Raw genomic sequence first — 21,680 nt, forward strand, 5'->3', positions numbered from 1 at the left:
GAATACCCATTTAACCTGCACACAGCAAGCTTGCTCCAGCAGGCCAGAACTCACTGTCTGCCCATGTTCCTTGTAGGGTAGGGGCAAATTGCGAAGCTGGTTAGCCTAGCCTGCCAACAGTCTCAAACCGTGAGCTGAGTCCAAACATAACCCAGCTGGCTCCCTCCAGCTCCTTCCTTGGTTTCTGTAGTCATGGCCCCGCCTCTTCCCACCCCTCTCCACTCCTCCCCACGCCCAGATTTTGGAGGAACCCAGTTTCCCGACAGCTCGCCTAAAGCTCGAGCGCCCCTGGCCCGCCACCGCACCTCTGTGGAGCTTGCTCCCACCCTCCACCCCCCACCCCCCCATCCAGCCTCAGCTAAGACCCGGAGAGGTGGAATTTCGACTTGAAACTCCCAAGCCAGGGCCGGCGCTGGGCATGCTCAGTGCCGCGGCTCGTCGGGCTGCTGCTCGCTGCTCTGGCAGCAGTGGTGCTGCCTGGCTGGGAGGCTGGCGCTGGAGTCCACCGCACTGTCACCACCAGCTGCGGGCTTCCTGAAGGCCAAGCTCTCGCCTCCTCTGAGTGCCTTGCCCCCGCCTCGAGTCCCCGTCACCCGCAGCATCCCACTCTCCATCTCCCCACCCCTTAGGGAGGTGAAGCCAGTGCTCGGTTCTGTCGGCGGGTGCCACACACTGTTCTGCGAACCCCAGCCGAGGACCCCTGTCATCGGATGCCTGGGATCGGAGGACTCTGGGCAGTGGTTCTCTCAAACAGCACTTTGCTCGGACGTGGGGTCGCCGCGGCGGAGTTTCTCCTCCGCCCCTCAAGGCACACACTATGAGGAGAGGAGTCGGCTTCCCAGCACTGTGCCTGCTTCTTAATCTTCACGCTGCAGGTAAGGGCTTGCTGGGCTCAGAGCTGGAGCTGAGGATGCGATGGGAAACATGCTTAAGGACTCCCGGGAAAGCTTGCCTAGCAGAAGAAGGTTTGGGATAGCATCGGAGGGGTGAAAGGGTGCACCTGTTGGAAGGCTGGGGTTGAAAACTTAAGCTAAAATCAGCTCTTCCTTTTTACCTTTCACGACTAAGAGTGAAGATTTTAAATTTGAATATAGGTTTGTCGTGTGTGTGTTCCCCCCCCCCCCATCCAGCTCCTCTGCTTGTGCATCTGTGCTTTGCACTTGGTTGCACAGTTTGCAGGAGAGAGACAAGACATCCTGCTGGATGGAGCTTTTCCTACTGCAGCAGTTTCATCCATAAGGTCTCCGGGTTTAGCGAGCGAGCGCTCACAGGGATGCCCTGGCTCTAACCCGATGGGCCACATCTCCGCCCCTAACCGCCAAATGTATGGTTTATTAACAACGCTGCTCCAGGCTGCTTTGGCCCCTGCTCTTGTCACTCGAATGTTCTGAACCAATAGGAGTCAAGAAAGGTTTCAAACGGGAGCCTCTTCTCTCTTTCAGCACCATGGTCAGTATCCGCAGTAGGTAAAGAGAAAAGCAACCACACTCAGAAACCTAGGGATTATCTGCCTGTCTCCCCAGGATAGATTTGAAGAGAGACATCATCGAGAGAGTGCAACCAAATAAAAATAGATTCGACACAAGAAACAGTATCTGGTCTAGGGATGCAAACCAGATAAAGTGCCTAGGAATTTCATATTCACTGGCACCTGGCACCTCCAATACAGTGGACAGACATGCTGGATTGCACTCTGTATGGTTTTCACACACACACACACACACACACACACACACACACACACACACACACACACACACACACACACACACACACACACCAAAATAAAACATGGCAGAGAGGTTTTAGGGACCCCGCTGCGAGTCCATGCAGTCTCCCTGTAGCTTTTCTTCGAGTTTGGTTCTCATCTGTTCACACGCATTTATTTCTCTAAGTACACCGAGTGAAAGTGTATTATGTTACCGTGACCATAAGCACACAAAAAATGGCTGTGGAATTGTAATCCCTGTGGTAGTTCTTTAATAGAGTGGGTGCTATTTTTCCACCTATGCAATAATGGGAGTGAAATTCAGTACTTTTTTTTTTTAAATCCTAGCTTAAATGCACTGTGTTCCTTAAATGCACTGTGAATTTAGAAGCAAACGATGTATAGGAACAATAAGGCTATAATTAAGTATGCGTGTTAATTATTGTAATTACAGCATTACATTGTGGAGTTTTTGGTGGTTCTCTGATGTCTTGAAAATCAGTGGGAGAAAAAGCTATGACTTAGCTATTAAATTATTTGGAAACAACTATAACGAATCATTTAATTGCCATACACAATTATTTAATGTTAAAATGTAGGATGAAAACCATGCATGCTGTTCTTGTTTTACATCCCACACTATTTAATGGTGCCACTGACATTACCAAAAAAAGTTTTCATTGCTACCAAGTTAAATCATTAATTATCTGATAAAAGCATCAGTGTAGTTATTTTTTATAATTATATATAAACAAACGTTGGGGATTACAATTTATACATCTTGAGTAGTTATAAGCTTAATGTTATAAATAGACTTAATATTAAGTGTGTAGAAAACATTACTAATTTATTACAGATGAACTCCGAGGATATGAAAAATAGAGGACTTTGGTTCATTAGAGGGGAAACCTAGAAGTCTGTATTCCTAGATAATACTTGGAGCTTTGCCTTTTACTAAAGTCAAAGTAAAGCCCTCTGTATTTTGTTTTCTTAATTTGCAAAAAGATTAACAATAAGATCATTCAAATAAATTTAGTTTCATAAGGCAACAGGTGAATTGCTATATAATATTTCAGATTTCAGTTGCGGTATGCTACATATACATTAATTGCTTTTTTATTTAGTACAGTGCTTTAGAATGGTGTTTTGTCAAAGCAGATTGCAAATATGATATTGTAGTTGTCTTGCCAGTTTCATTGTGAATTCAATTTAATTTTAAACAGCAATTTGTGGGTCACAAGCTGTCATCAGATTAAAATGCATCACAGTTACCTAATATTACTGTTTGGGCTTTTCATCAGAACTCGGATAAACACAGATTTCTTGATCTATGCTCCCACAGAATTAGGTAATAAGAAAATAAGTGGCTAGGAGCAAAGATCAAGGAGCCTCTAGACCTTTTACTTGTTGAATGCCTGGGTTTATCTCTTGTAAAGAGAGCCACACTCCCAGGGCTGAGGCTGGCTTTACAGAGAAGGACAGTGACATTTGTACATTTTAGCCTCCAGGCTGAAAAGCTAATTAACCCCTATCACTTGGGCCCAGGTTACCAGCAACTACTTTATGGTGGCACAAATGACAGTGCCTTAGAATGCTCCAGAAATGGGATAAATTAAATACTGAGGTGGGGTGCAAATATTCTCAGCTGTATCGGGAATTGTTGCCTGGGGCATAGCCATGACTCTAAGGATAAGGCTGCAAATTACTTTCAACATGAGTGCCATCTCCAATTACTTGGTATGGCTGCCTATGGCATGGTGACCCTGAGGCCTGACAGTCTCAATGCATGCAGGGCAGGGGTGATCATGATCTATTTGTAATGTCTCCATGAAGGGAGTATGATGTGCAATGCAGTTGACATTCCTGGGTAAGATAAGCCAAAGGAGCCTCTAAGCTCATGGCTTGATATAGAAGTTGAATGTCCTATGACAGCTAATTGTCACAGTTCTTAAGACACAACTCGTACTTATTGTCCATCCCGTTGCTCATCCTACAGGCAAGAACAAGATGCAGTAGTGTCAACTGAGAACATAATCTGGAAGGAGGGGGGAAAATGAAGGTTTCCACAGCTGTTACTGAATAATACATAACAAGTTCCTAATACAGCTAAGAACACTTACATCTCATCCCATCAGCCAATGTCTGCCATTTGTGTAGTACTCAAAGATACCCTCATTTCTGTCATCATAAAATAGTTGCTGGAAACTTAAGCAAAACCAGATCTAATAGAACAGGACACCATCGAATTAGTGGTGACAAATCCTGTCTCCTTAACTGCCCTTATTCTTCACACCTTCTGGGATCCAATGTCACAAATCCATTCCAGTTTAAAAGTCTACATCATATACAACCAAGAGGCAACTAAAAGCCATGCCAATGATAAGATTGCTTAAAGAATAATTGTGTGGAAGATCCACAGGCAGCTTATTTACTTCAGTCCTCCCTCTTATTCTTTGCCCAATGAGTCATATTCCAAATGAGGAGATTATGTTAATGTGGTAGTATTTTCAATGCCAAGGAGTAAATTCCTTCTGATAGCCTTAAAATGATCATTTCAAAGCTTTCCTTTCCAACTGAATGTTGTGATAAGAAAAAGACCGACTTCAACCCATGACACTGTCCTCAGCATTGGAAAAGGGGACTTCAGATTTCCTACCTTGTACTCTCTGAATGACACACACTTCTTCAGGATATGTCTCAAAGGTGGCCCTTTACTTCCAGAGAAGTACTTAGCAAATTTATCTAGTCTTCCAGAAGGACAAAGTTCCTGTCATGGAGCTATATGAATCTAGGAAGTCATTTGCAGAAGTTACATGCTTAAGAAAAAGAGCAGGCTACCAAGAAAATAATATAAGATACTTTCTAATTTTTATAATACCCCTTGGTAGTCCAAAATCAAAGATTTCCCAAACCCAACACAGTCCTTGCAATGCCCCAGATCTGCTGAATTTCCCTCCCCCACCGTCTTTCATATGCACCCCCTACTACTTTCTTCATATTGATCTCTGGTCATATTGGTCTCTTTGTTCCTAGAAAATACCAGGCATGCATGTATCTTGCATATTCTTTGCCAAGAAAAGCTGTTTCATGGCATAACCTATCAATGATTTTAGATTTTGGTCTTTATCAAATATTACCTTTTTAGTGGTGATTTCTCTTCTTAGTTTCCTTCAAATGCCCCTCTCTCAAATGGATATCATCTCTTCAACTTTCTTCACAGTGTATATACTTTTCCTGTTTATTTTATTATTATTATTATTACTATTACTATTACTATTATTATTTTGGTTTCTTGAGACAGGGGTTCTCTGTGTAGTTTTGGTGCCTGTCTTGGATCTCACTCTGTAGACTAGGCTGGCCTTGAACTCACAGAGATCCGCCTGGCTCTGCCTCCCGAGTGCTGGGATTAAAGGCGTGCACCACCACCACTGCCCAGCCTATTTTGTTTATTGTGTTTCCCTTCTTTATATGGAAATATAAGCCTTCAATGGTTATTGTCTATTTTGTTCTGACTGTATCTATCAGAAATCATGTCTAGTACCTAAAGTGTTGTGTGACAAGACTTTACCTGAGGAGATGAAACACACTTATGTCTACTCACCCCAGATAAGGATACAATGACAGACTAAAGTACGAATACCACCACAGTCCAATTTTGTGAAAAAATGAGTTTCTGGGGGTCACTTACAGGAATATTGGTGAGGGTTTACTTACAGGAGAAGAAATGACTCAAAGACAGTTGCATCACCAAAGACCACCCTGGCATGGACGACAGCTCACAAAAGCTGGGAACCTGGAGCATACTGCATCCTGAACTACAACAGGCTGGAAAGTATCATTTCTAAGAGACTCAGTTGGTCTAAACATCTTCTGGGCAGCTGGTCTTGTCTCAGTCTTTGTAGGTTTGTTTGCCTGAGAATTACTCTTAGTAGCCTTTAATATTTACTCTTGGGAGGGAGGGGCCTAGTGAATCCGGTCAGTTTCAGGGATTTCCTGAAGCTATTTTGTGTTGTTTACTTTCTGGTTTAAGGATCTTCCCTGCTGGTTAGAATGTTTCAATCTCCAAGGAAACTGCCACACAAGGAGGTGGTGCTTGGCATAAATGTTTCTAATTTCTGAGTACTACTTAACTGTTGGTGTTCTCAAGATATTCTTTTTGTTATTTTCTACTTAATGTCATTGGATAATTATATTCAGGAGTGCATGTCAGAGATACCCAAATCCATATCTCCTAGCTCAAATATCTCTCCTGAACTCTAGTACTGTGATTACTACCACCTAGACTCATTGGATACTTCAAAAGAATGTAATATCCAACTGTTTATACTCCACACGTGACTTTATAATTCCTTATTTTTAATCTTCCATGTCACAGAGAATAATGCCAAGATCCCCAACATCATCTAAGCCTGATACCAATAACTCATCTTAGACCCCTTGTGCTAATTTGATGATTTCTGTGACAAAATACAGGACAAGAAACAACTTAAGGAATGAAACAAGTGTTCTGGTTATAGTTGGAGGAGATACATTCCATCACAGTTAAGAAGGCATGAGAGCAGGAGCAGAAGAAAGGCTGGTTGCATTGGATCCTGGGTCAGGAAGCAGCCAGTGAAGAAGTAAAATCCCTGCTATAAAACCTCAAGGCCTGCCCCTGTAACCTACTTCCTCCAGTAAAGCTCCATTTCCTAAAGACTTCAGGACTATTCCGAGTTGCTCCACCCACTGGAGGCCAAGTGTTCAACCCCATGAGCCTTTGGGGGTATTTCAGGCTCAAACCACAGCAGCCTTCCTATGCTGCTTTTAGCCTAAAGATTTCAATTCTTGAAATCAAGGCTTCTCCCATCCATGTCCATACCACTGCCTTGAGATCTGGATCCTTGTTACTCCAAATGGGACTCATGTCAAACCTGCCCTTCATAATAGTGTCCTAAGTAAATTCTAAAAGCATATGTGAGTCTCTTTACACGATCACCTAACAAAGCTGCCGCTTTTTCCTTGACCTTCTGTAAAAATCCAAATGCACAGGCATGACAAAGTCTTTCGCAATCAGACTTTTCCTAAATCTAGTCTTATTTTCTGTCTTCATTCTCTCCATTCCACACTATTGTCAGACTAATGACCAAATTCTGTTATTGACATGTTTCCCCTCCTTCTTCACATGTTATCTTTGTTCTTAACTATCCCATTATATTTGTTTTCTAGATCACGCTTACTGTAATTTCAATTTTTAATCAGAAATTGTCTATTTTGAATCCTTCCTTGACATCCTACCTTATTCAAGCAACTTGCCTATATTTTCCATATAGGCAGGTACAATCCTCTATCAAGACAGTAAACCAATGTTTGAATGCTTTTAAAGAAAACTAAAATTATAATTGATACCTTTGCATACCTACTTCCTATAACTTTCTTTGATGTTTACTATGCTATCAATAAATATTCAATGAATAAATATATTTGGAGAAATAAATAATGATAAATAGATGCTAATTGATTATACATTTTCTTAATAAACATAGGATAATTTACTGTTTTCTTAATTGAATTTATATTTACTTGCTACAAAGAAGTGGATAATGAACAGGTTTGATTTACAAATAGATTATAAGGTTGTTTTCCAAATGCATAGTATGAGTTATATAGCAGTTAGATAATGACCTCTTCCTAGATGAATAAATGTTCTTCTATATTTTTTGTATAAGTTCATAATAGTAATCAAGTTAATTTTTGTTTAAAAAATCAAGGCATGAGCTAACCAACATGGAACAATAATTGTATACTAAATAATATACTTGATATTACTAGTTCTGACTATCAATTGACTATCATCTGTCTTGTAAGATGAAACACCGATACTGCCCACATTCAAAATCAAGATGAAAATTAAAAATGGTCCAACCTTCTTTTCCTGCATCAAACAAGAATTTAACCATGGACATGAAATGTCTGAGTAGCTGGGTGGTTGCATAATTTTTCCTCCTCTCATTTTATGTATAAGGAGCTTTATACAATATTGTTCAATCACAATTTCATTCAGAATATATACATATTTACATACATAGAGTGAAGATTTTTGTGAATTATAAAAAGTCACTTTAAAAAGATCATAAGATCACACATCAAAATTCCATTCATATCAACATTACTATTCATTGAAACATGGATGATATAGTTTGTGGTAAGTTTATTGTTACATCTATTGAAAGCTATTTTGTCAAGTTAAAAAGAGAGAGAAAACTCCATTTCCCTTCCAAAGGAGATTTTGAAATATCCAAGTGCTTACAAATGTTGACACACTTAGAATGTCACTGATGTTTCCCAATAGCTTTGCAAAAGAAAAAAATTAATAATAAGCTATTTCAAAATCAAAGTTTCTAATGTTTATGTACCATATATTGTTACTGTAAGTGCCTATTACAGTAATGATATTTGCCACAGAAAGACAATCAGCTAATTTATGCTACGAACACCAGCACTTTTCATCTAAATAATTTTTACTCATAATGACTATTTAGATTGTCCTCACAATCAAATCTCATTTCATTTTGATAAATGAAGATAGTGATAGTCATTAAAAATGCAGCTGCATGGGCCACCAGCAAAGCAAACCTAATCATTTACACTAAACAACCCTAGATCAATACATCTAGCTGCACTGAAGCAAACACCCAGTTCAATTGGATATGAGTTACGTTTTCTCAGTTCAAGTCGAAAGCAGTGTCCATTTTCTGACTTAAATAAGAGAAAATGGTTTGAGATAATTTTAAAGCACTGGAAGTTCTTTGGGAAGGAGTGCTTGATAAACACAGGAGGAGCAACCCAGAATGACTCACTGGCCTAAAATCAATACGTTCAGAAAGAACAAGCAACAGTGACTACATTGCCATGTTAACGATCCATTTCTTGATGGAAATGGAACAGAGCATGATGCTGTATGTATAAATAGTCAGCTCCCATTATTTGGATGACTGTTATCTGACAAAGATGCATACTAGGAGGTGTGCCAGATACAATACTACCACAAATTGGGTTGAGAGGTCATTGGCCCATTAATATTAAGGTAGATTTTTAAATGATAAGCAATTTATACACTGTGTTCTTGATAGCAGATGGGTTTTCTTTTTATGTTTCCAGTTCTCTCTGAGATACAGTGATAGTATGAATAACTTATTGCCGGGTGGTTGTAGCATGAATCTTAAAAGTTCTTATTAATAAAATCAAACCCGAGGCCAGTTATTGGGGTGAATACTGGAAGGTCAGAGAGACAGAACAAGTCACAGCTTTCTCACCTTGCCAATTCCTCAGCTGGTCCTGTTTCCTCAGACTGGAAGCTTCTGTGTCCTCATCCCAATGGCTCTCAGCTGAACTGCTGCTCAAAAGCCTGAAGCTTAACCAGGCCAAATGTTTAACCAGCCAAATCTTCTAGTTTCTTGTCCTCACGCCTTATATATCTTTCTGCTTTCTACCACCACTTCCTGGGATTAAAGGCTTGCTTCCTGGGATTAAAGGCGTGAGTCACCATGCCTGGCTGTTTCCAATGTGGCCTTGAACTCACAGAGATCCAGAGGGATTTCTGTCTCTGGAATGCTAGGATTAAAGGCGTGTGCTATCACTGCCTAACTAGTGGCTTTTCTGTTCTCTGACCCCAGATAAGTTTATTAAGGTGCACAATATTTTGGGGAACATAATACCACCACAGGTGGTATTTAAGAAGTAAATGGGATAATGTATACAAGCACTGTTTTAATAAGAGCTGTGTAAATGATATGCATTATTTGATTAGGGAAAGAGAGAGTTCACATAAAAGTTAACTCCCATCATAGAGCAATCTCTCCTTTCTGTGCTTGAGCCTATGTCTGAGGAGTATGCACATGCTGGTAAAGATTGTCTATTTCAGGCGGTATCTGTGTTTATTTTTGTCTGTTACATGCATGAACCTGGACACAGATGCAGATTTGAAGTGAACTGTAAAGCACCACGTCTAAAACACTCCCTTGGTCCCCAGATCTTTCTCCTAACACTTTCCCTCAGTCGCGCATTTTACTAGCTGGCTTGGTGTGTCAACTTGACACAAGCCAGAGTCATCAGAGAGGAAGGAGCCTCAGTTGAGGCAATGCATCCCTGAGATCAGCTGCAGGCATTTTCTCAATTAGGGATCAACGGGGGAGCTCCCAGCCCATGGTGGGTGGTGCCATCCTGGGCTGGTGGTCCTGGGTTCTATAAGAAAGCAGGCTGAGCAAGCCTGTAAGCAGCTCCCCTCCATGGCCTCTGCATCAGCTCCTGCCTCCAGATTCCAGTCCTGCTTGAGTTCTTGTTCTGACTTCCTCCAGTGATGGTCTTATGATCTGGAAGTGTAAGCCAAATAAACTCTTTGGTCCCCAACTTGCTTTTTGGTCATGGTGTTTTGTCACAGCAATAGAAACCCTAACTAAGATAAATTGGTACCAGTGTAGTATTGCTTTGACAGACCTGACCATGTTTTGTGGGGGATTGTGGAAGGACTTTAGAACTTTGGGCTAGCAATTGAGTGTTAAGAGCTCTGCGGGACATTCTGTGAGAACTTAGAAGATAATAGTGTTGAGAGAAATGCAGAGGATGGAGGCCTGCCTGGCTTGTGAAATTTCAGAGGGAAATTTAAAGACTCTTTCAGGGCCATTGGTTACTTGGAATTAAAACTTTGTAGTTCTGGTTAGCTGGGGCTGAAGAATCAGCTGTGATTAACAAGATACCAGAACTACTAATGTGAAACCTTTACGTTACTGGGACAATTGATGCTGGTTGGCTGGAGCTAAGAAATTAGCGGTGATTAAGAAGAGACCAGCAGCATCACTGAGGTGAAATCTTCTAGGAAGTGTTTCCTGAGAGCAGAGAGATGCTGTGTTCCAGAAGCAGGCGTGCTTGTATCTCGTGCTGGCAGCAGGACTAGGTAATGTGTAAGTATCACCCATGTGGTACTGGTTTTGAAGGCATGAGGGGGTTATGGGAAGCAGCTGAGGCTTGGCACTCTGAGAGGTCAGGAGAGGCCATTAGTAGAAGGTGTGCTGCCTCAGTGGCAGTTGAAGGCCCAGGACTGAAGGAGTCATGAAGAGAAGTTGGGGCTTAGTACCATAAAAAGAGCCTACCAAAGGCTATTGGTGAAAAGGCAGGCCAGTTGCAGCAAGGGACAATAGCATTTTGGAGATGCCGGTACCATGGGATGACCACCAAGAACAGCAGCAGCTGTGGAGTGGAGCCAGCCGGAGCCTAGAAGACAAGCTGTGTGCTATAGAGGGCAGATAGAGAAGTGACCCAAAGATCGTGAGTGAGGGGTTGGGGATTTAGCTCAGTGGTAGAGCGCTTGCCTAGCAAGCACAAGGCTCTGGGTTCGGTCCTCAGCTCCAGGGTGGGGGGGAAGATTCCTTGGGCTGGGTGGTGGTGGCACACGCCTTTAATCCCAGCATTTGGGAGGCAGAGGCAGAGGCAGGCAGATCTCTGTGAGTTTGAGGCCAGCCTGGTCTACAATTTGTAGCAAAGCTACACAGAGAAACCCTGTCTCGAAAAACCAAAAAAAAAAAAAAAAAAATCGTGAATCCCAAACAACTGGACGTTGAGTTCTTTATACTGTTGGAGTCTGGTTTTTCTTTATTTCAGATTGTGATGGTGCCCTGGTTCTTCTCTATTGCGGAAGATATTTAGTTTAATTTTGATTTTTAAAGGAGCCCATAGATGAAAGACTTGAATTTTTAAAAGAGACTGGATATTTTAAAGAGATTGAAATGTTAATGTGTTTGAATTTGTAAAGACTGTGGGACTTATTAAATTATGATTTTAATGTGAGATCTTGGGGATGAATAAGAAGGAAGGGATGTGGCTTAATAATGATGTGTTTGTGTGTCAAGTTGACAAGGAGTCAGTTGTGCTGGCTGGTTTTGTGTGTCAACTTGACACAAGCTAGAGTCATCGGAGAGGAAGGAGCCTCAGCTGAGGAAATGCCTCTGTGAGATCCAGCTGTAAGGCATTTCCTCAATTCGTGATCAATGGGGGAGGGCCCTGCCCATGGTGGGTGGTGCCATCCCTGGGCTGGTGGTCCTGGGTGCCGTAAGAAGCAAGCTGAGCAAGCCAGGGGAGGCAAGCCAGTAAGCAGCACCCCTCCATGGTCTCTGCATCAGCTCCTGCCTCCAGGTTCCTGCCCTGATTGAGTTTCTGTCCTGACTTCCTTCAGTGATGAACAGTGCTTTGGAAGAGTAAGCCAAGTAAACCCTTTCCTCCCCAACCTGCTTTTGGTCACAGTGTTTGGTCACAGCAATAGAAACCCTGACTCAGACACTCATCTAAATGTTGTCTCCAGCATCAGGTCTTCGGAAAAGTCTTACTTACCTGGATATGAGACACCATTTTACTTTCGATTTATCTGGTAGTGAGTGAAAAATTTGTAACATATTAATACCACAAATCTGAAATAGTTCCTACTGCATTGTCTTTCTTGGTGGTGAAGCCAGACATTTCTAGAAGTTATTTCCTTAAGTCTCTCTAGGGACATATGGTGTAAGAAGTTCAGGCATTGACCAAAGCTGCCATCCAGAGCTCTACAGGTCTTCCTTCTCCTATCTACTGTATACCAATCCCTTTCTACTCACCGACTACTCATCTTCTGCCTACCATCTGTAGCTCACAGAACTTCTAGACTACTGGGCTCAGAGACTATGTGGAGGACTGTCTGGGTTTCTGAAGATACTGGAGAAGACTGGGCTCTTTGGACATAAAGGAACAGCAAAGATATGGTTGGGAACAACAAAAATCACATATTAGAAATGGGCAAAGATAGTCTCAAGTCCTCACCATACTCCTATAACCCAGTCTACACAGCTAGACCCAATCTGTTAGGTGTCTTCTCTGAGAAAATTTTGATCTCAGGTAACTGGATAATCTACAGATCTAGTCTGATTCACTTGTAGTCCATCAGACCATTCATAAGCCAATTAAAGGAATTTTTCCAAAGGAGCTTTTCTTCTCCACAAAAATCCAATGACAGAGTCCAGAGATTATTTCAATGCATCTGAACATGCCCTGACAATTAAGGATATCTATAGGGCACCACTCACAGTTTCTCAGAAGCCTAATCCAACTGGGTGTGGCTCTTGGCAACCTGAGTACCTCTGAGCATCACCCAAACATGAGGTGTTTGTTTGTTAATTACTTTTTTTTTGGTTTTTCGAGACAGGGTTTCTCTGTGTAGTTTTGGTGCCTGTCCTGGATCTTGCTCTCTAGACCAGACTGGCCTTGAACTCACCGAGATCCATCTGGCTCTGCCTCCCCAGTGCTGGGATTAAAGGAATGCACCCCCAATGCTCGGCTTGTTCTCTGCATTTTTAACTAGTGGCTTTCAGGAATGGTCTTCTGTGGCAAAAAGGTTCTTCTTTGATGGGGGAGGTGAGACCTACACTTATCTGTGTGTATGAGGACAAATATTTAGAGTGAAATTAGAAATTACTCTTGTTTAGGAAAGTGGTAGGTTCTACTCTGGGATCTATGATCTCCCAGTCACAGTCTCTGGCTAGGTTTAGAGTGCCAGATACAATTTCCCTCACATTGAGAACCTTTAATGCCAATTAGACAGCTGTTGGTTACCACCAAAGTGTAATTGCCATTATTGCACCTTGAAGGATCTCTCTCCATAGCTGGCCATTGAGATTCATAGATGCCATTCTGGAAAGGTCTACAAGATGCTTTCCTCTCTTAGCAGCTTTTGTATCATCATCTGGTACTGTGAAAGCTAGTCCTCCATGGGGAGACTTTCATGTCCGTTCCAGATCAAGTCCTCTACATCCTGTGTCAAAAATGCATGGTGTCCTCAGCAATAGACATGTACCTTGATTTATGTGAGGCAGTCAAGGACCATAGAAATAACCAGTATTGTTTTGAGAGTCTCTTAGAACTCCTCAACAACTTGAAAGATTTCTCATACCTGGTACTGGGGATTTTGTCAGATAGTCTTTGGCTGTTGGGGGTAGTATTATCACTATATGTTATATAATTTCACTTAAACTCTATGTATGTACACACATGAACTTATGTATTATTACATGCCATTTTAGGTAAATATAAGATAGTGATTCCTATTGTCTTTTCTGGTATCCTTAGGTCCATTTTTTTTTAAAAAAAGTTATTTTAGCAAATAATACATATGAAAGCTTAGAATCTTGAAAGTCATTCTCCAGCATGAGTACACCTTGATAACTCTGTGTTCTGATGTGGACACATTCAGGATTGAAGGTCCCGTTCACATTTCTTGGGTGTATAGAGCAGGGGAAGGGCAAGTCAAAGTTTTCAAGTATATAACCTGGGAGTCAGACATCACGTTGCCATCTGAGCCCAGTTTAGCTGATTCTACTCTGTAACGAGTCTTTCTCTGTCCCGCCAGACAGCTCCCAAATAATGGCATGGAGACCGTCTTATTATGAAACCTCAGCTTATAGCTTAGGCTTGTTCCTAACTAGCTCTTATAACTTAAATGAACCCATTTCTATTAATCTATGTTCTATCAGTTGGCATTACCTCTCTTCCATCTTGTACCTCCTGTTTCCTCTCTGTGCATTCTGATGTCTCTCGTGTGCCTAGATTCCTCCTCCACTTCCCTCATCTCCCTAGAAATCTTGCCTATATCTCCTACCTAGCTATTGACCGTTAAGCTTTTTATTACACCAGTCACAGCAATACATTTCATGCAGTGTACAAATATCCCACAACACTGCTGTGAATTCAGACTGAGTTATAGGGTCTGTCTGTGCTATGCCTGGGCCTCCATCCCTCACTTTGCAACATCAGTTCTCAGGGCCAGCAGCATGCTCACCCAGCTCTTCATGCCTGCGAGTTTACCCTCCAAGTCTATCCTCTCAGGCCTAGTCTCTGTTCTAACATTGTTTTATCTCTCATTCTACCCCCAGTTAAATTGTGTCATTAGTTCCTGATAACATGCCCTTCCCTAGGAGATTTTAGATTTCAAAAGTCATCAAAGAGCACTACCTTAGCTTATTGGCATTCATTTCAGGTGACTAACGGCATAGGATATGCTGGACCAGAAGTGTTAGCCTGGTGTGATTATCAAGTGTCCCTCCAATTTCCAGCTGTGGGTAAAGAAGAGTAGGCAGGGATCTCTTCAGGAGGCCAACTAAGGACCTCCTTCATGCCCTCCTCCCTTAGTGGGTGTTTATATTTTTATTAAGAAGACAAGATTTTAATTTCTATGTTTTTGGATTTTTTTGTTTCATTATTGTTTGTTTATTTAGTGTGTGTGTGTGATGCAGTGTGCATATGGACATCAGCGACCAACTTGTGAGACTCAGGACTCTCCTTCTATCATGAGGGTCTGATGGATGGAACTGAGTCTTCAGGCTTGGCAAGTGCTCTTACCCACGAAACTATCACTCCATCCTGGTTTAAAAAGAACTCTTCATCTGCTATGAACACTATTCTTAAAACAGATACTATGTTGTAAAATTGGAGCCCAGTTTCCCAGGCAAGTAGAGGTTTCTGCTATAGAAACAATGGGTTACTTTGCTAATCTAAAGAAATATTTTTTAAAGGCCAATGAGGACAATGCTTAATCACTATAACTATTTATAAATAATTACATTTAATTATTTCTGTAACAATGAGCATATATAAAATTTAGATTTGCTAAATGTATTTCATTACTCAGTATGTACCCACGGAAGTTAGTTCCTGTAGTTTCTTTAGGAATTTCTTTCAGAAATAGGAAAAGCTTCCCATTTCTCAGCACTCCAGCCATATGGGCAGTTTTTTGTACTCTGCTTCCTCCAAGTGGGCAGATCTTGGTCTTCATGTAACACTTATCCACAATTTAACACACATTTCTGTCAACCTCCCCTCCAAGTAATGAACTCAGTTCTTTAGGAACTGGGGGACATCTGACTCTATCTGAGCTGATATAAATTATTCCTCTTCCAGCAAAATCGGAGGTTTCTCAGTCTTCATGACTTATTCTAATTGTCATTGTCCCAAATGCTTCTTTTATTGTATTGTGTTCCACTCTGTAACAGACACTTATTCAATGAAAAATAACTCTATTGAAGCTGAGCAATCATCAAGAAACATGAGAGGTGCTCTTCATTACAGTTTTGCCACCAACACATAGCACACAGCAAATTTTTCCTGCAATGGATGTCAAAGTTTCTCCGTGTATCTTAACTTCCAATGGATGAGAACATTAGGAAGAAGGAGGGACTATTCAGTGATGGAAGTGGGAATAGGAACTACTTTTTTTCCCCTAATGGAATACTTAGGAAATGTGGGAGTGATTATGTCAAAGGACGCATAGGACAAGTTTACAGTTGCTTTAACTGAAATCATCCCTTACTGTAGGACTCAGGTCCTTACCTAAATAGAGAAGAACAGATCCAGCTCTGCCCACATAGACATTACTCTGCTGCTGTTGTTTTTAACTTTTAATGTAGATAAATTGGAAACATCACTAGTCAAAACATGGAATGTTTAGCAGCCCAGCACCTCCTAGTGAGACTGTATTTTTCACATGGTAGTAATAAGTGCCTATCAATGGCTTAGGATGGGGCGGGACAGAGAAAAGCATCTGGTTATAGCCTATAGACTAGATTAGATTGTTAGGAAACTAGTCCTGAATGAGAATTTCTTTCTATTTTAAACCCTTTGGGTCCCATGTGGATTTGAAATTTTAATAAAGGCAATTTTTAATCATCTTATAGAAATTCTGGTTTTATTTTTACTTTTGTAGCAATAGAGTTGGTCTTTAAGGGTGAACATTGTTGTCAAATTGAAAGTCTGGTGTCAGGATACAAAACAAATGTATATACACAGGGAATTATATACATATGCATAGATACGTTGTTAGAGCATAAAAAGACATGCAAATGAAATTTGACATAACTAGTTTGACACACGTACACAGTCATTATGGACTCTTTCGAGGTGTCCATATAATCTCCCATTATGATCAGTTGGAGTGATCGTGATTTGTGCTTTGAGAGGTCATCCTAACAGACCTTGACCATCATATCTTAGGAAGGTGTAACATGTAAGTTTCAGTGCTGTTAATATGCCTACTTTTCACTGAAGGTCGGCATTGTATTGATGTTTGGGGCAATTATTACCAATACAATTACAGAACATCTGAAGATTTTTTCCTATTAGTTTCTTTCTTACATTCAGGTCTATAACTTCTTGAACATGTTGCTTCCATAAGTACCAAAAGGTCATTTTTATATACATGGAAAAGGATTTTCAGAGAAAAATCAAGAGTAAGCAAAATCTGTCTAAATTAATTCCAACTTTTATTTAAATCCATGTTTTTATGTAGACATTTCCAAGGAAAGCACCTGACTATTTATCTCTCCTCTCTGGAGAAGAAAGAGCCAGCAATGCTGAAAACACAATTGTTAGATAGCCCAGTGACCTGTTTTGATCATTCTTTTTAGGGAAGGGTATTTTGAGAATGTTACTTCATACTTTCCTTCTTGTTGTAAATCAGCATCATAAAAGTTGCAGGACAAAGACTTATTCTGAGGGCTGTTCAAAAGGCCGCTCTACCCTCCATATCTAGGAATAACCTACATTGGATTTGAAATAACACATTGCAATGTCTCTAGTCTTACCAGTGTAATTTCATACATTTCTCTCTCTCTCATTTGTGAAAGATCTCTTCACATATTATTGAGGTCATATCCAGAAGGAAATTTCAATCTGTAATTTTATAACTATCAAAGTTCACTGGTTATTCTCATGCAAATGTTACTTTTATAATAAAAAATACTCTTATTTTAAATGCACATATGTGGCTTTAAAAAGCCACTTGCTAACTATTTTATGAGAAACACTGCATCCCTCCCAGGTAATGAAAATTGTCACTGAGCCATCAACACAGGAAAAATGCTTGCACATATCTTGTGTGAAATTTCTCATCCTTTAAAGGTCTGTCAAACCTCCAACCTTTTTCCTGTGTTTGCTTGTTTATGAAGTGCCTTCTTCCCACTTTGCACAAAGAAAATAGAAGCATCAGCAGATAATTCCTCAACCTCTTCCACAAAACGAAAGGATCTGTGAACTTGGGTGTCTCTAGCACACCTTGTAGAAAAGGGAATGCTTTATTCTGAGCAAAAGCTCACCCCATGCCCATGTATTGAGTGATATTTGCTCCTATCTCCCAGTGGAGCTCAGCCTCTCATTCTATCTCCCCTTACTCAGACCCTACATCCTAACAATCATTAATTTGTTTTTCATCATTATGGAGTCTTTTCTCTTTGGAATGTCAATCAAATGGAAGGCACAATGATGTTTTGACACTGTCTTCTTTCAGTGTAAAGCCGTTCAGGTTTATTCAAGTCGTGTGGGTCAATGGTTCATTCGTTCTTATGGATGACTAATACTACTTTGCAGATCACCATAGTTCATTCATTAACCACTTGGAGAGTCTGTGAGCTATTTCCTTTGAGAGTAAGCAATCATAAATAGAGTTGCTACAAAAATTTAAAAAAAAATATTTTTGTGTGAATAAGAATTTGATTTCTCCAGGATTTCTTTAGGGTAAGTGTGCAGAAAAGTGAACTTGCTCTATCATATGTAAGTGCATGTTGAATTTTATAAAAACTGCCAAAATCCTTCCTAGAATACCTCTATCTTTTTTTTTTCATTCACACCAGTAAGGTCTAAAGCTTACTTCTATTCTGGGTTCTTTCCAGTACTGAATAATACTAGCAATTTTCATTTTACAATTTCTAAAATGCAATTCACATCATAGTTTTAAATATGCATTCATTAATGACTACTAAGTTTGGATTGTTTTCATTTACTTATTTGCCATCTAGGCATCTCTTTAATGCATTTCAAGTCTTTATCCCATTTTGAAATTGGTTTATCTGCCAGCTGATGAATTCTGAGAGTTCTTTATATAGCCTGATGACTAGTTCATTGTGAGCTGTGTGGCTCAAATTTACTTCCTCCCAATCTGTAGCTAGTCTTTCCATCTTCCTAGCAGGGTCTTGCTCATAACAAAAAAACTTCAATGTCAAATCTGTCAATTTTTAATATGTATTTTTAAATCGTGTGTATGTCTGTGCAGGAGTATTGGTGTGGGGTTGCAGGTTTCCTCGAAATTCAGAGGCAACAGATTTCCCTCGAAGGTGGAATTACAGGTGGTTGTAAGTCACCCTGTATGAGTGTTAGCAACTGAACATCTCAGTTCCTCTGCGAAAAGAGTCCATACTCTCAACTGCTGAGCCTCTCTCCAGCTTCATCATTTTTATTATTATTTATCATATTATGATTATTATATTATTTAAGTTTTTAATCCCCCCCATCTTTCTCTCTCTGTGTGTGGAGGGGTGCATACGTGTAGGTCAAAGGATAACTTGTGGGAGTCAGTTCTGTCCTTCCTCCATGTGGGTTACAGGAATTGAACTAAGGTCAAAAAGCTTGGTAGCAGGTACCTGTACCCACTGAGACGTCTCACCAACTCTGTGCAGAGTTTTCTTTTATTGCATGTGAATTTAGTATTATCTACCAATACTCTTTGTCTAAATCTACATACAATTCTTTTCTGTTTTCTTCTAAAAGTTGAGAGATCATATATCTTTAGGTCTATGAGATTTATGAGTCAAATTTTATATAAAATGTGAAGTTTAGGTAAAAGTATGTGGTATATAGGTATATTCTAACCCCAGCTTCTGGCAACCATAATTCTACTTTCTACTTCTATGAACTTGGCTATTTAGATTCCAGAAATGAGATCATGCAGCACACGTGCCCTGCCTGTTTGACTATATCATAATGTCCTCCAGGCTCTATCATATTGCTACAAATAACCAGATTCTCTTCTTTTTTAAAATTTATTTATTATGTATACAGTATTCTGCCTTCATGTATACCTGCACAAGAAGAGTGTACCAGATTTCATTACAGATGGTTGTGAAACACCATGTAGTTGCTGGGAATTGAACTCAGGACCTCTGGAAGAGCAGCCAGTGCTCTTAACCTCTGAGCCATCTCTCCAGCCCCATATTTCCTTCTATATGAAGGACAAACAGTGTTATATTGTGTAAATACTACACTACTTCTTTATATGCTCACTTATTTGTAGACATGGGTTGATTCTATATCTTAGCTGTAGAGTTTAGCCCCATGATGATTATAACAATGCTGATACCTCTTCAATATACTAATTTCAGTTGTTCAGTTGTATTCTCAGAAGTGACATTGATAGGTCATAGGAAAGTTCTTGTTTAAATGCTTAGAGGAAACCATATGCCCTCATGGCTGGACAATCTATCTGTAATGTTTGAGGCTTTCCTTTTCTCCACATCCTCTTGACACTGATAAAAGCAATCCTAGGAAGATGTGGAGTGACACATCATTTCAATTTGCTCTTCCATAATGATTACAGATGCTGAGACTGTTTTCATCCTCCTGCTGCTTGTCTGTCTGTCTCCTTTAGGGAAATAGCTGCTCAGGTTCTTGGCTTGATTTTTAGGGGATTGTTTTCTTGCCTTCAAGTTGTTCAAGTTTCTTATTTATTTGGGATGCTAACTTCCTCCTGTGGTCCTGAATGTGTTCCCAAACTTCCTTTGTTAGAAACTTAAATCCATTGCAACAGTGTTGAGAGGCGGGACTTTTAGGAACTGATTATGTCATGACAAATCTACCATGAGGAATGCATGAATGCTGTTATCTCAGGAGTGGATTACATCCAGTGAGCCCTCTCTCTCCCTCTCATCCCCCACCATGGAATAACGCAGTATGTAGGGTCTTGTTGGAGACAGGGCATGGGGAAGAGAGGAGGGAGATAGATGGGAGCCATTGCAGTGCTGTCCTAGATGTGTGGGATCTGTTTCTGTGTCCTGGTACCCTCTGTGGGTTGACTAGAGGTTAATACAACCTGAAGGGAGATGTACATAGAGGAACAACTTCCTGATGTACTGGGAGTTCTATTCCTCTTGCTGCCTTGTTTTTATTTACTTTTCATAGTCCTTGGTTAGACTGTTTTGTGCCTTGTCCCCCAAGTCTTACAGTTCTATTTGGTGTGGACAAGGTACAGTGGTTGAGATGAGTTCTCCTCAGACCCGGAACCTGCCATACCCTTTTAAGTTCTACAAGATTATTTGAGGTTTGATCTTTCCTATGATCCAGCTATCAAATACTTGGAGATATGCCCAGGAGTCAGGATGCAGTAGTGATAACCTGTATACTCATGATAAACACAACCAAGGTGTGGAATCTAGCTTTATATCCATTGATAGATGAGTGAGTAAAGGAAATGGGGCACACATACACAATGGAGTTTTATCCGGCCACAAAAAAATAAATGAGCAAAATCATGTTGTTTGTTCGCAGCACTCCTGTTGTTTGCAGGAGTTCCCATAGCAATAGGTGTCATCATGCTAAACGAAATGAGCCAAGTTCACTCGTGGCTCTAATCTAACCACACTGAAGGCCAGGCCTCATGACCAGCAGTAGTGGCCAACACAAAATCAACTCAAAGATACTTTCAGAGGGTTTTTTTGTATGTGTGGGTTTTTTGTTTTGTTTTGGTTTTTGGTTTTTTTTTTGTTTTTCGACACAGGGTTTCTCTGTGTAGCTTTGCACCTTCCCTGAAACTCACTTTGTAGCCCAGGCTGGCCTGGAACTCACAGAGATCCGCCTGCCTCTGCCCCCTGAGTGCTGGGATTAAAGGCGTGCGCCACCACTGCCCAGCTCAGTTTTGTGTTTTATAGTAGGTTTGTGTGTAAATGTTTGTGTGTGTGTTTACACCTATTTGTGTTTCTTCTTTGGTTCTTTTTTTTTCTGTTTGGTTGTTTTGTCCTATTCTGTTTTTTTTTTTCTTATTATTTTTTCTAGATGCCTGTTTGCTTTCTAATGAGAGAGAACAAAACAGGATGTGTCTGGTCATGGTGTTTCTAACAGCAACAGAAAGCAAACCAAGACACTAGGCAGTGCTCTCACTTTG

At 40.5% G+C, this 21,680-nt stretch overlaps 1 protein-coding gene across 1 annotated transcript in view; it reads left to right on the forward strand.

Moving 5' to 3' along the window:
* The first annotated feature begins 243 nt into the window (after nucleotides 1-243).
* The window catches only part of Ptprr (protein tyrosine phosphatase receptor type R), a 249,034-nt gene continuing 227,597 nt past the window's right edge, over nucleotides 244-21,680 (forward strand). The window contains exon 1 of the mRNA XM_006988975.4: nucleotides 244-875. Within this exon, the coding sequence (XP_006989037.1) occupies nucleotides 818-875 (58 nt within the window). The 5' untranslated portion in view covers nucleotides 244-817. The remainder of the gene's footprint in view (nucleotides 876-21,680) is intronic.

The sequence above is a fragment of the Peromyscus maniculatus genome, chromosome 18 (assembly GCF_049852395.1).
Source record: "Peromyscus maniculatus bairdii isolate BWxNUB_F1_BW_parent chromosome 18, HU_Pman_BW_mat_3.1, whole genome shotgun sequence".
Lineage (NCBI taxonomy): Eukaryota > Metazoa > Chordata > Mammalia > Rodentia > Cricetidae > Peromyscus > Peromyscus maniculatus.